The sequence below is a fragment of the Microtus oregoni genome, unplaced genomic scaffold, assembly GCF_018167655.1.
Source record: "Microtus oregoni isolate MIOR12 unplaced genomic scaffold, Mior012 000015F_ref0000493, whole genome shotgun sequence".
NCBI lineage: Eukaryota > Metazoa > Chordata > Mammalia > Rodentia > Cricetidae > Microtus > Microtus oregoni.
Window position 1 is genome coordinate 23835850 of NW_024543074.1, and position 13558 is coordinate 23849407.

At 43.2% G+C, this 13558-nt stretch overlaps 1 protein-coding gene across 4 annotated transcripts in view; it reads right to left on the reverse strand.

Moving 5' to 3' along the window:
- Nucleotides 1–13558, reverse strand: part of Smg6 (SMG6 nonsense mediated mRNA decay factor) — a 251623-nt gene that overhangs the window by 122835 nt on the left and 115230 nt on the right. For all 4 annotated transcript variants that reach the window (XM_041663953.1, XM_041663955.1, XM_041663954.1 and 1 more), the window contains 2 exons: nucleotides 12791–12907; nucleotides 8776–8944 (listed from right to left, as the gene is read on the reverse strand). In XM_041663953.1, coding sequence (XP_041519887.1) covers nucleotides 8776–8944; nucleotides 12791–12907 — 286 coding nt within the window. The remainder of the gene's footprint in view (nucleotides 1–8775; nucleotides 8945–12790; nucleotides 12908–13558) is intronic.

Sequence of the window (13558 nt, forward strand, 5' to 3'; positions counted from 1 at the left end):
AAATAAAAGTGTTCCAAGGGTCAAGTTAGAGTGATCAGAATTAAGGGGATATACAAAAATACTTCAATGGAAAGTCAACCCTGCAGTCAGTTCAACCTGATATTGTTAGTACCCATGGGCCAACCTATGACAGAGGTGTGGGAAATAAAGAGAATCAGCAAATTAACAACAACAAAAGGAGAGTTCCAAAAGCCTACGTGAAATTCCTGATCTAAAAATCTAATCCCTGTAGTGTAGTCTCTGGAAGCTTACTTCAACTGTGCCACTGGGCTGAGGTCAGTTCCACAGCTTAACAGTTTCCTGTCAAAGTAGAAGGGGACTATCTTGTTTTTTTCCCCCATGTTTCTTCCTTATCCCAATAAGATGTGTCATCTAGTCTTCAACTCACAGCAGACCTTGGACTCCAAGGTGAGTCAGGCTGGTGGAAGAGCACAAAATCAAATGCTTATGGTTATGGAAAGCTTGAAGACACTTGAGAATACTGTGGGGTTCAGTCAAGCCTCTGTCACCTATTCCTATTCAGATTTTTTCTTGAGAAGGGGTCTGGAAAATTACAGGTGGGTAGGTGGGTATTTAGTTCAGGCTGGCTTGGACCTCACGATGTAGCCCTGACTGGCTTCAGAGCCCCGTGATTCTGCTGCTGGGATCATAGGTATATGTTCCTATGCTTGGCTCAGGCAAATCCTTGTGGATTGTTCTGGTTCAACTTGTATTTTGGGGTTGCACCATAGGCCACAAAATCTCACTAAAGTTAGGGTACACTCTTCATCAAGCAGACACAAATCAGCCAGAGAATATGAAACTGTGTTCAATAAACCCATTTATGGCTCCCAGAATTGTGGCAAGGGAGTCTCTCAGCAGCTGGGGTGCGATTAGTGTGCAGGGATCAGCTGTTGCAGGGTTACCCACTGGCCCAACCTCACAGAACACACCACACACCAGGAAAGCAGACCCCTGGCTAGAGTCTGAATGCCAGATCCAAGCCTGGGACAGACCAGCAATGACTAGTTAGAGGTATGCACTCAGTACCAAGGTTCACTACAGACATGCATTCACTTACTCCACCAGCAAGGGAAAAAAATAAGAGTTAATTTACTTTTTATTGCCTCAGAATTCCAAGGTTTAATGTAGCTGTCAGTTTGAGTGCAGTGCAGCTGCTGGCCGATACAATGCAGCCCAGGCCAGCCCAGGTGACTGGGGAAACACATTTCACAGAAATGAACCAACATACACTCTTGGCTGGTTGTTTGGAGGATATTGACTTGGGGAATCAGATTAACCCTTCAGGCTGGGGTTAGTTCTGCAAATAGCATTAGAAAAGCTCTTCGGTCCAGGGAACTAAGCAGCTTTCTCTCAGGTGGGCCCATAGTTTCTATGTTTCTAAAGTTCTCTCACAACTATATTCCCTGTAAGACTGAGGTGTGGAACATGTGAGGGCATGGTATACCATAGCCATAATCTCCTTGCCTGAAGCTCAGGAGGAGAGACAGTTCTGGTATCTGCCAGGGAAGAGTCAGGTAAGACTGTTCCTAGAGCTCTGACAGGCAGGACTAAGGCAGGGTGACAGGTTGGAACGGTCTGGTCAAGGCTCTGTCTCTCTTTCTGGAAAGACCAAGGAAGACTAAGCACTCACACAGTTCTTCATAATTTTACTGGGGGGAAAAGGCTGACTGGTGATTAATATCAAGTACAATGACCCCATGTTACAAGTCTGCAGGGGCCTGTGGAGGTGGCCATTTCCTGTGTAATACCAGCTTGTTTAAACACTAACATTCAAACTCCACAGCTGCAGAACAAACCCGGAAAGAGTTGAGTGAGAAGAAGCCCTGCATTGTGTTTCAGAACTATGGAAGATCAGAGAAGTAGTACAGATGGGAAACAAGTTGGGTTTTGGGTTCCTGGGGTAAAGAGATCTGGAAACAGCCAAGATGGTAAAGAAAGTAGATACAAGGAAGTGGAAAGCCCATTTAGTATACACTCATTGAGAAAAACAAAAAAACTATCAAGCAAATGCTCGAAAATGTGTATTATCTGCTTTAAAAAAATGTATTTTTGGGTTTGGGAGCACAACTCACTGGATTAACAGATAACCTAAGGCCCTGGCTGCCCTGGAATATTTCTCAGTCAACTGCAGAAAATGGCTTATGTGAGCACCTCAAGGCAGAGATGGATATTAAAAAGTCTAACAAGTCTAGCGGCATTAAAAGAATAGTATTTGAGCTTAAATGTTAGTAAGTTCTGTCAAAAGTCTGTTTGCAATAGGATGAGCATATGGTTCTGGAACCTCAGTGCTAGGAACTGCAGTAGGCTCTATGATAGGGTGGAGAGGTAGCTCCCTCACTGAGATACAGGGACAACAAAATTTGGGTTTTAGATGTTGCCATGATACAAAGAGATCACTATTCCAGGAAGACAGGCAGCAAGATACCATGCTCCACTGGGCGGCAGTGACACACACCTTTAATCCTAGCACTGAGGAGGCAGAGGCACTCGGATCTTTGTGAGTTTGAGGCCAGCCTGATCTACAGTGTGAGTTCTAGGACATCCATAGCTGTTACACAGAGAAACCTTGTCTCAAAAAAAAAAAAAAAACCAAACCAAACACCAATCATGTTTCATGAACAAGAGATGTCTACTAGGTAAGCATTAGAAACAACAAAACTAGTTGTAGACTATCCCCTCAACAATCCTAGTTCATACAAAAGAAGCCAACTAGGTAAGTACCCATACCCAGCCCTAAATCAGTTCTGTCTAGCAGAGCTGTACTGCAACAATGGGATAAGCTTCTCCATGTTCCTAGGCAGTGAAGTTAGAGCTCTACAGTCAGTAACAGGTCACTGTAACCTCATCCTAGGATTTCTCATGTACCCAAATGTCTCTCCTACTGTCACATCCCCAAACTCTATCTAGGTTATAGCCTTATTTGATTTTAGTTCTCCCAAGTCATACTCTTATGTATAGCCTCTGTCACATCACCATGGTGTGTTAAACCCATCAGCACTGGGTTTGGGAAAAAGCAGCCCCTAGGGGATCCTGACATCTCCATGGCCTGAGTAGAACCCTTGGCGGCCTCCCTGGTGTGGATTCTCACGGTTCCTGCCTCTCCAAGCTTTTAGCTGTAACCACTCCAACACGTCTTCTCAGTTTAACATACACTGGACCCAAATAACCTTAGCCCAGTGCTGGAAAGTCTTCCTGGGGTCAGCTGCTGTGCCCTGCTAGGGGCAGACTAAAGCCTTAGACCAACACCCCTTCCTCTCACAATGAGTCCTGTGGGAGGAGTGGGGAAAAGACAGAGGCTCCTGCCATGGGAGAGATCATGTGTGCCCTATACTCAGCACTTGGAGGAAGAGGAACCCCTTGGTGCCAGGCTGCAGTGCTGACGCCTCAAACTGGAGCCAGGGAGACTGGGTGGGGAGCCAGGGTAGCAAAGGGGCTTCCCACAGTCACCAGCACTTCCTTCAGGGAAGTGCTGATGGACTATTACTTAGTGACCTCCTAAAATGCTCTTTGTGAAGACGTATTAAGTGTCCTTGAAAGGCTGCCGATTAGATTTGGGATTAGTTCTCATTCAAAGCTGCCTATGAGGGTACGTGAACTAGCTGCTTCTTTAACTCAAGAATTTCTATCTCATCTACAAGGCCAACATATGTGAGCTCCCTGAGGACACACCCCCTTTTCTCTCTGATGATGGAGCCTCAGAGGGCTCCCTAGGAGTTTTTTCAAGTATGCTCTGCAGACTGCATAGGACAAGCAATAGAAAAGCAGCAAGTCCAGGAATTTCTAGATTTTTTTTTTCTAAACAGTACTCCAATCCAACAGTGTGATAAATGCATCCGAGCTACAATTAGGAAGATATATAGCGTCAGAATGCGAAGGTCTGGGCAGCCTGGTGAAACGCGGGCTCTCCAGAGCCCCAGCTATGTTTCCCATTATGTAACCCTGGTCATGGGCAGACAGCCAGACTCCAAATGAAAAAGAGACTCTGGCTTGGCACTGGTTCTATTTTCCTATCCTCATTCGGGGTCAGCACAGTGTCATACAGCTGCAGAGAAAGCTCTGGGGATTAAACCTGGGAAAGCCTCCAAGACCAGGACCTGGGTTCAAGTACCAGCTGAAAGCAATAAACCAACTGCCACAGCTGGGCTAGGTTTGGATGTTCTCAAAGTCCCCTGACTCTTTCACTTACTGAGAACTAGAGATCAAGATGAGGGAAGATTTGGCTTCAGCAGAAACTGTGAAATGAGGTAGGTTGTCCCACTGCCCTGGCTCTGCCCAAGGTCCTGGGATACAAGCAGTTCCTATGTCTAGTTTCATGAAGACTGCTGCTCAGCTTCTCTTCCCTCAGCTGACATTAACACCTTTCCTCACAGTCACTTGGTGAAGTAGAAAGCAGCTGCCTGCCTTTCCTGCCTCAAGAAAGCCCTGGTGTAGAAGAACTAAGAAACTATACTAGTTGACAGTCAAGTAGGTGGTCCCTCCAAACACTGCAGTCTGTTCTAAAATGACCAAATCCCTCTATACTACCTTTTACAATGGCCAAGGAAGTCACTAGCCACAACCTACTACAATGCTTCTGTACCAAAAATTTTTCTGGGATATGAAGCCATTCTATTACACCTTCTAATAGGTCCTTACCTACATGCTAACTCCAGACCTACCAAATGCCACTTGGGGAAGCCACCTGTAAACATTCTCTTATCAGTTTCTCAAGACTAGTGAGATTCTGTCGCTATTATCCTACGTGTTCCATGTGTGCCTGCCTAGGAACAGGAGATCTGACCAGGGAGAAGAGGAACACAGGCAAAGAGAAGAGAACCAAAAAGACTAATGGTGAGCTTTGGAATCCACCAGGACAGTGTAAGGTTGTATGCTATGAATATCTAACCATATAAGGACAGAGGACAACAAGTGGAAGGGATGAAGTAAGGGTCCCACAGGTCAGAGGGATCATCTGGGAATAGATTTCCTAGAGGAAATGCAAGAGGAAATCTATACTATCTGGTCACCTTATCTTAAAATCAGAGAAATCTGTCTTTTCAGAGAAGAAACGCAAGCAAGGACCAACGAAAACAGGCAAAGGAGGCTGCAGTAAATGGAAGCCATTTCCTTCTTACGCCATGGAGAGCATTCTTAAATCTTTCAAAATGAAGATCAGCAAGAACAAATTTTTCCAGTGTCATGGGTGTTATGGTTCTGACCTCTGGAGAACTATCTAGGGTATGTCATTCCTTATGGCCTCAAAAGCAAAAGAAGACTTCATAAAAGCCATGGCTGGTAACTCACACCTGTAATACCAATACACCGAGGTTGAGGCAGAAGGCTTGCCATAAACCTGAAGCCAGCATGGACTACATAGTGAGTTTCGGGTTAGCCTAGGCTATAAAGCAAAACCTTGTCTCAAAAACCAGATAGACGAAATGAAGAAAAGAGAGAGAAAAGGGTGTCCATAGAGGTTGAATGAGTACAAGACATAAATCTGAAAGGCACAAAGCCACCAAAGCTTGCCAGTGACCTCAAACATGGTAATTATTGGGAGTATGCAGGTAGCCATTTTCAGGGAAATCTAGAAAAGAAGAAAAGTAAAATTCTTAATCCATCTTTCCAATTCTCAGATCTTAAGGCTAGAAAATGGAACCACCCTCCAAGTTAGTCAGACCAGGTTTGCTCTGCTGAACTTAGTCCTTCCTTACTTACTTACTTACTTGGGTCAGGCCCAAGGACAGCAACTGCCGCTTGACAAACTTGCATTCCAGAGACAGTCAGCTGCTGATACTGATTGTGTGTGTGTGTGGGGGGGGGGATAAGAGGAGAGAGAACACAAGAACAAGGGGACCTAATTCCTGACCACACCAACATTTCTACTGCCTAGATTCACAAGAGTGAATGTTCATAGCCACAAAAACTTATTTACTGGGAAGTCACATCCAATATAGTAGTGAGTCAGATTCTTTTTTTTTTTTTTTTTTAAATAAATGAAGCAAATAGGATTCACGTGTCCCAACCCCTTCTAGTTCCACTGGAGATGGATGTAGTCTGGACCACATGTCCAGCTGCAGATTGAGCCTTTGTCCAAAGATGGGCAGCAGCACACAGAACAGCAATGGACCATTTGCTCCAACATGCAAAGGGAAAACAAGCTCAGCACCTCTAGCAAATGAAACCCAGCACTTCCTGTATAAGCATCACATTTCCAAAGCCAAACAAAAGCCAAAGGTAGGGAGGGATGAGAGAAGGATAAAGGAAGAAGTACTACAGACGAATTAACAAATCTGATGGCCCAGGACATGGGTGGATCATAGCTAAGGGATCTGTGGATGTGGGATGAGGTGACCCAGAAAGACTCAAGCTCCAGGGACAGATGGTCTGCTTCCTTGTCTATGACAGAAGAAAAGACTACGCAGTGGCCCTTCACACATTAGAATCAGTGGCCTAGACATTTAGAAAGTTGTGTCTTTTCCTAGCTATTTTTTCCCCAAATAGCAAATTGCCTAGTCCACATTACAGATTAATAGCCTAAAAATTTGAGACTGTACATGCTAACTCTTCAGGGATCACTGCTGGGAAATAGCTGCCCGTGGCCATCAGGTCTGTTAGTTCTTTTGTGTGGCTCCAGCTGCCCAACTCGGGGTTCACCCCTGCTCATGAGACTTCAGTCTGGAACACATTTTGGAAACCTGGGAGGGCTCACAGGAAGCAAGTAAACTGTCTGATTCTGGGAGCACTGTCCACACAGTTACAAAGCTAGAGCTAGGGAGGGACCAGGAAAAGCAGGAGATGCCTCATGGGGTGAGGTGCAAGGAATCAACTTGGAAGAAAACTAGGTGAAGAGTCAAGACTACACAGCCCACACAGAAAATTCAGTGACCACTGACCAGAAATCTCTGTTGAAGCCTTCCCCTTGTGGGTCACCCATGAGTCTAGGAGATACACAAGCTGGGCAGGCAATCCTGAGAAACTCTACTCTTTATTCCCCAGCAGCAGACAAGGTGTCCATACTCCACCCTCTAGTGTTTCCTTCTCTCAGAGAAGAGCCCAGGGCATGAATGATGAGGTACTAGGTACATATGCTTGTTCCAAAACACATAATCACACAGTTACAAAGCCCCTAGAGCCTAAAGCAGCTTTACACAGGCAAACAAAACAGGCAAGTTGGAACAAGCTGGGACAAGCAGAGATAGACAGGAAGATAGAGGCAAATCCTGATACAATGATTCCTCCTCCAACAGAAACATTCATATTAACACACAAAGACAATCAAACTGACAAATATATTATACCTATGTATAAATACGGACAAGGGCAGGAGTTTTCCAGAACACACTGAGGTGTTGGAAAGACGATGACTCAGTGGTAAAGAGCACTTACTGTACTTGCTTACAGAAGACCCAGGTTCAATCCTCAATGACCTACATGGTGCCTCACAACTGTCCTTAACTCCAATTCTAGGGGATCCAATCCCCTCTTCTGACCTCTGTGGGCACCAAGCACACATGTAGCATATAGATATACATGTGAGCAAAACATTCATACACATAAAATAAACAATGAATGAATGAATAAATAAATCTAGAAAAGAAAAGGATATTGACATAGATTCAGACACTGGAACAGATCCCGTTGGGGATGGATGAACCCAAACACAGATCCAAAGACACACACACACACACACACACAAACCCACAAAAACAAAAAAAAAAAACACATGGATATAAATGGGCAGAGGTCCAGGCCAGAACATATCATATGCATACAACACATACAGCTACAGACTGATACATGTAGACACATATAGACAGCCAATGACAGGCATATTGAATTAGCCTAGACATACAACCACCCAGAAGTAGAAACACACAGAACTTCGTACTTTGTACAGATAGTCAGTAAGACACATAGATCCTCTGACACACATGTATAAATGAGAACCTGACTGGCAGGCAAGTCTAGTAGACTAAATCCAGAAACAGACAAAGAACACACCTGGTTGTACAACACTCTAGATGTAATTTATGCCAATGAATTGTAAACGTAAAAAACTGTTACAATATCAAATTTCATTATATGTTTTATTACTATTTTGAAACATCAAAATCCACAAAAAACTGCCCTACAAACACAGAGAGCTATGTAGATGATCTATGCAGAACCACATATCTTTAGACACTGCAATACACCTTGTACCAACAGATACCCCTAAAGATACTACAGGGAGACAGGGGAGAGAGAAAGGTGAAGAGACAGAAAGATGAGTGAATAGAGAAAGAAGAGAGATATGCACCCACTCGTCCCCCCAGCACACCTTATATGCCACAAGGGAGGTGAAAAACACTGAGCACAGAAGGTAACACAAACAGAGGTGTGATCAATTAACAAAACTGAAAAAGAGATTAAGAAGCGAAGTCTCACATATGCATCAACATATATCCAGACCCTAGCATCAGCTGCAAAGATAGTGAACATGAACAGTATGAAGTGAGGATAAGAAAGTAAGAACAAGGACAAAGAACAAGACAGAGAACTATGGAGCAAGAGAAAAGGGGAGTGTTCAAGAGAAAGGAAAGGACTAGAGGATGGGCCAAAATAACCTAAAACATCAGAGACAAGGAAGGTGTTAAGAGAATGGAAAAAAAAATCAAGATTCAAATGAGGAAGAAATAAGGAAGCTGTAATGGTAAGGAGGAAGCAGACAATGACTAAGGGACTAGGTAGGGTGGGGTGGTGAGGGATGGGAACACAGGTCACAGTGTGGAAGGAACAGTCAAGAAAACTTACTGCAAGGGCAGATCCAAAGATGTGGGTGGAGGATTCCAGGTGTCTGGGTAACCAAGCATCCAATCTGACCAGACTTTGACACTGGGGAGCAGCTCCTTCAGGTCTGGGACGAAGGAAGACACCTTGATGTCATCTTGGTCATCTTGGTCCTCAGGAGAGGACAGCTGAGCTGCAGAGGCAAAGATTGAGAACTGGGCCTATGTATGCTGTGGCCCTTCCGTGAAACCTGGCATGCTGGAACAGCAGCAAACTCTTAGCAAAGGGAGACTAAGTTCATAGGAGAGCTGGACTCAAATGTGAGGCCATGCACCAGCACTCTGAAAGTAGAACAAAGAACCAGTGAACTGGCTTTCCTATGGAGACACCTGCTTCTGCTTCACCTGAGGTCCAGCACAACTCTCCACTCTAGCCTCCAGTTCACTCTCTTAATTTCCCTTTTAGCACAGAGCCAAGATGGCACCAGAGTTCCTGCCACAACTGCAAAACTTGAACTTAATCAGAAGGCAGTATCAGAAAAAACAAACAAACAAACAAACAAACAAATTGCAGGACATTCTACAAAATAAATGGCTTGTACTTCAATAATGTCAAGGTTACAAAGGACAGAGAGAGATAGGCTGAAAGAGACTAAAAAGATACAGTGTGCAATGCAATGTGTGATCCTGGATTAGAGCCTAAGGCAGAACCCACCCCACCACTGCCCAAAGAACATTATTAGAGCTGGGCCTGGGAGCACATGCCTGTCATTCCAGTATTATAGAAAGCTAAGCCAGGAGAATTTTGTACTGAAAGTCAGATTGGGCTACAGAATGACTTTAAAGGTCTCATTCTCAACAAAGAACATAATCAGGGAACTTTGGATTAATTAAACAAGGCCTATAGACTCAATAATGGCACTCTATCAATACTGATTTACTAATTTTGTTGTTGTTGTTGTTGTTTAAGACAGGAGCTCTCTGTGTAATAGCCCTGGTTATCCTGGAACTCACTTTGTAGACCAGGCTGGTCTCAAACTCAAACAGATCCTCCTGCCTCTGCCTCAGGAGTGCTGGGACTAAAGCCATGTGCCACCACCGCCTCATCCTAATTTTGCTTTTTAAATTGATTTTGTTTTTAATTATATGTACATGCTTTGTAAACATGCCCTGGAGCTGGAGCTGGAGCTGCAGGTGGTTGTGAGTGCTGGGAACAGAACTATATTCCCTGTAAGAGTAATATATAATCTTAGCCACTGAGCCATTGCTCTAGCCCTGATTCCCTTATTTGTTTGTTGTTTTTTCTTAATATTTCATTTCATTTCATTTTTATTTTATGTGCATTGCTTGTTATTTTGCTATGGGTATCAGGTACCCTGGAACTGGAGTTACAGACAGTTGTGAATTGCCACGTGGGTGCTGTGAACTGAACGCAGGTTTCTGGGAGAGCAGTCAGTGTCTTAATCCCCGAGCCATCTCTCCAGCCCCCTTGTCTGTTATTTTGCTAGGCATATAATCCAGGACTTGTAAATGATAGGCAAATACTCTACCATTGAGCTATATTCTCAGTCCCCAGATCCTGGTAAGTGATAAGATATTGTCCTTGTGGGGCTGGAGAGATGGTTCAGTGATAAAGAGCACTGACTGCTCTTCTGGAGGATCTGGGTTCAGTTCGCTGCACCCACAGGGCAACTTGTAGCTGTCTATAACTCCAGTTCCAGTTCCACTCTCACACAAACACACATTCTGACAAAACACCAATGCACATAAAATAAAAATAAGTAAAACATTAAAAAAAAAAGATATTTTCCTTGCTGGATAGAAGTAGCGCATGCCTTTAATCCCAGCATTTGGGAGGCGAGACAGGTGGAGCTCTAAATTCCAAGTCACTCTGGACTACAGAGTGAGTTCCAGGACATCCAGGACTACACAGAAACCCTGTCTCAAAAAATAAAACAAAACAAAAAAAACCCAAAAAACGAAAGTCCCGAGTGTGACGAAGCACAAGCACAAAGTCAAGTATTTAGATCTAAAGAGTCACCACACTTGCCACTTAAGATCAAATAACTCAAAACAAAAAATAACTGTAATTTAATAATAATAAAATATAAGCCAAGCGGTGGTGGCGCATGCCTTTAATCCCAGCACTCAGGAGGCAGAGGCAGGCGGATCTCTGTGAGTTCGAGGCCAGCCTGGTCTACATGAGCTAGTTCCAGGACAGGAACCAAAAGCTATGGAGAAACCCTGTCTCGAAAATCCAAAATAATAATAATAATAATAAATATATGTAAAAACAATAAGCATGAATGTGTATGTGTAAAGACAGAAAACCTAAAGATATTTTTTAACAACTTCGGAGACTAGAAGACGCATATATAAAAGTGCTTTGCATTATTCTTTTAAATTCTGTTTATTATTTCTCTCTCTCTCTCTCTCTCTCTCTCTCTCTCTCTCTGTGTGTGTGTGTGTGTGTGTGTGTGTGTGTGTGTATGACATCATGGGACAACTTTGTGGAGCTAATTCTTTCCTTCCACTTTTCAATGGGTTCTGAAGGTCAAATTCAGTTGTTAGGCTTTAATGCTTTACCTACTGTGCCATATTGCTGGCTCTGTTTTTGTTTTTTTGAGACAGGGTATCATGCAATCCAATCTGATCTCAAACTCTCTATATAGCTAAGAGTGACCCTGAACACTTAAATCTTCCTTTCTCTACCTCCTGAATCACTGGGATTACAGGCATGAGCCATTAAACTCATTCTATAAATGTGAAATTGTTTCAAAACACAAGTTGTCCCTACCTTTGAACGAAATGCAATTAAAGAAGCAGGAGGCACTCACAGCACTGGTAGAATAGGATAACAGAGGGAGTGGTTTTGATACTAATACAGGAGCTGAGAGGAAGGTAAGACCTTAGCTGTACTTTTCTTGGCTAACAGTAATCTAAAGTAGAATTCTAGGGTAACATAAAGGATCTAGCATATACCTCAAGGCAAGAGCTAGTAATACCCACTTAGACCAGTGAGTTCAAGATAGCTGGCCCACATACCAAAAAAAGACACAAATATAAAAGCATAGAAATATAGATTATGAAAACAAAGGGAAACTTGTTCAGTCTCTAGCACTGGGGAGATAAGAAAATGGAAGGGAGAACTCATTACTAGTCTTCAGATCTTTTTATTTGTTTTTACTTTTTTTTGTGGGTGTGGGTGTAGGTGTTTTGCTTGCGTCTTTGTCTGTACACCACTTGTATTCCTGATATCCCGAGAGGCCAGGACATCAGATCCCCTGCAATTGGTGTTACAGATAGTTATTAGCTATTATGTGGGTGCTGGGAATCAAATCAGGGTCCTCTGGAAGAGCAGTTCTTAACCACTGAGCTATCCCAAATTCCTCGTTAGGAACTTTTTCTTTTCCTTTTTTTTTTTTTTTTTTTTTTTGGAGACAGGGTTTCTCTGTGTACCTTTAGACCCTGTCCTGGAACTCACTTTGTAGACCAGGCTGACCTTGAATTCACAGAATACCTGCATCTGCCTCCCGAGTGCTGGAATTAAAGGCCTGTGCTACCACTGCTCAGCCTTCTTTAGACCTTTCCAAAGATAAAAGAACCTGTAAAAAGCCAGGTGTTGTGATATATGCCTTTAGTCACAGCATTGGGGAAGCAGAGGCAGGTAGATCTTTTGTAAGTTCAAGAGGTCTGCCTGGTCTACATAGAGAGTTCCAGGCCAGCAAGGACTACACAGTGAGAGAGATCCTGTCTATAAACGAACGAACAAATGAATGAAGGAATGAATTAATAAAAAAGCCAAGAAACAAAAACCCCACATAAGAGCCCATAGGTAAAATGAAATTCCTACTTACCAAAAAGAAAAAGGAAAGGAACAGAGCCAAAGAGGAAAGAAGGTCTGACAGACAACAAAAGAGGGGAATGCTAGAAGAAAGAAGACCAGAGAGCAGGGAGAAGACTGAGCACCAGCACTCTGAGGTTCATCTAGATAGGGTTGGGCAACTGGAAAATCTAATGGCCAAGGACCTCCTGCTTACCTTTGGCAGAGTCCTTAAGTAAACACGTGCAGCGCTGTACCAGTAGAGAAAACATAGCCAAGCCCAATGATGTAGCTTGTTCCTGGATCACAGAGCGACACTCCTCTGAGAAGCAGTCTGCAAAAAAGCAAAGGAAACTCCATCACACTAAAGCATCCAAGTGCACCTTGATGTCCTACAGAAGGGCTCCCTGGCCACACTGCTCAGCTACTTTTCTTCCTCTAAAAATACAGATGATGATAGTAAGCTCTCTCTTGAAGTAGATTTATGTGACTTTGTATTATATATGGTGCAATTACTAGCATGCCCTGCACACAGCTTGATAACAACACAAGATCCCCTGTGTAACTCTTAAAATTTTAATTTATTATTTTTAATTAAAAAACATACCACTTATTACATGGATCTAAATTTTTTTTTATTTATTATGTATACAATATTCTGTCTGTGGTGCAGGCCAGAGGAGGGCACCAGACGTCATTACAGATGGTTGTGAGCCACCATGTGGTTGCTGGGAATTGAACTCAGGACCTTTGGAAGAGCAGGCAATGCTCTTACTCTCTGAGCCATCTCTCCAGCCCCCTCTAAAATTTAAAAAAACCAATTTTGGGTCCTTTTTGAATACACAGTATGAGAAATTTCCAACAAAGAAAGTGTATGTAAGCAGGCAATGCCACAAAGACACTTTCATTTCTAGACTGCTCAAGGGTTAAAGAATTGGAAAGGTGTAAAATATTGCATAACTAACTCAATTACATTCTGTATTTT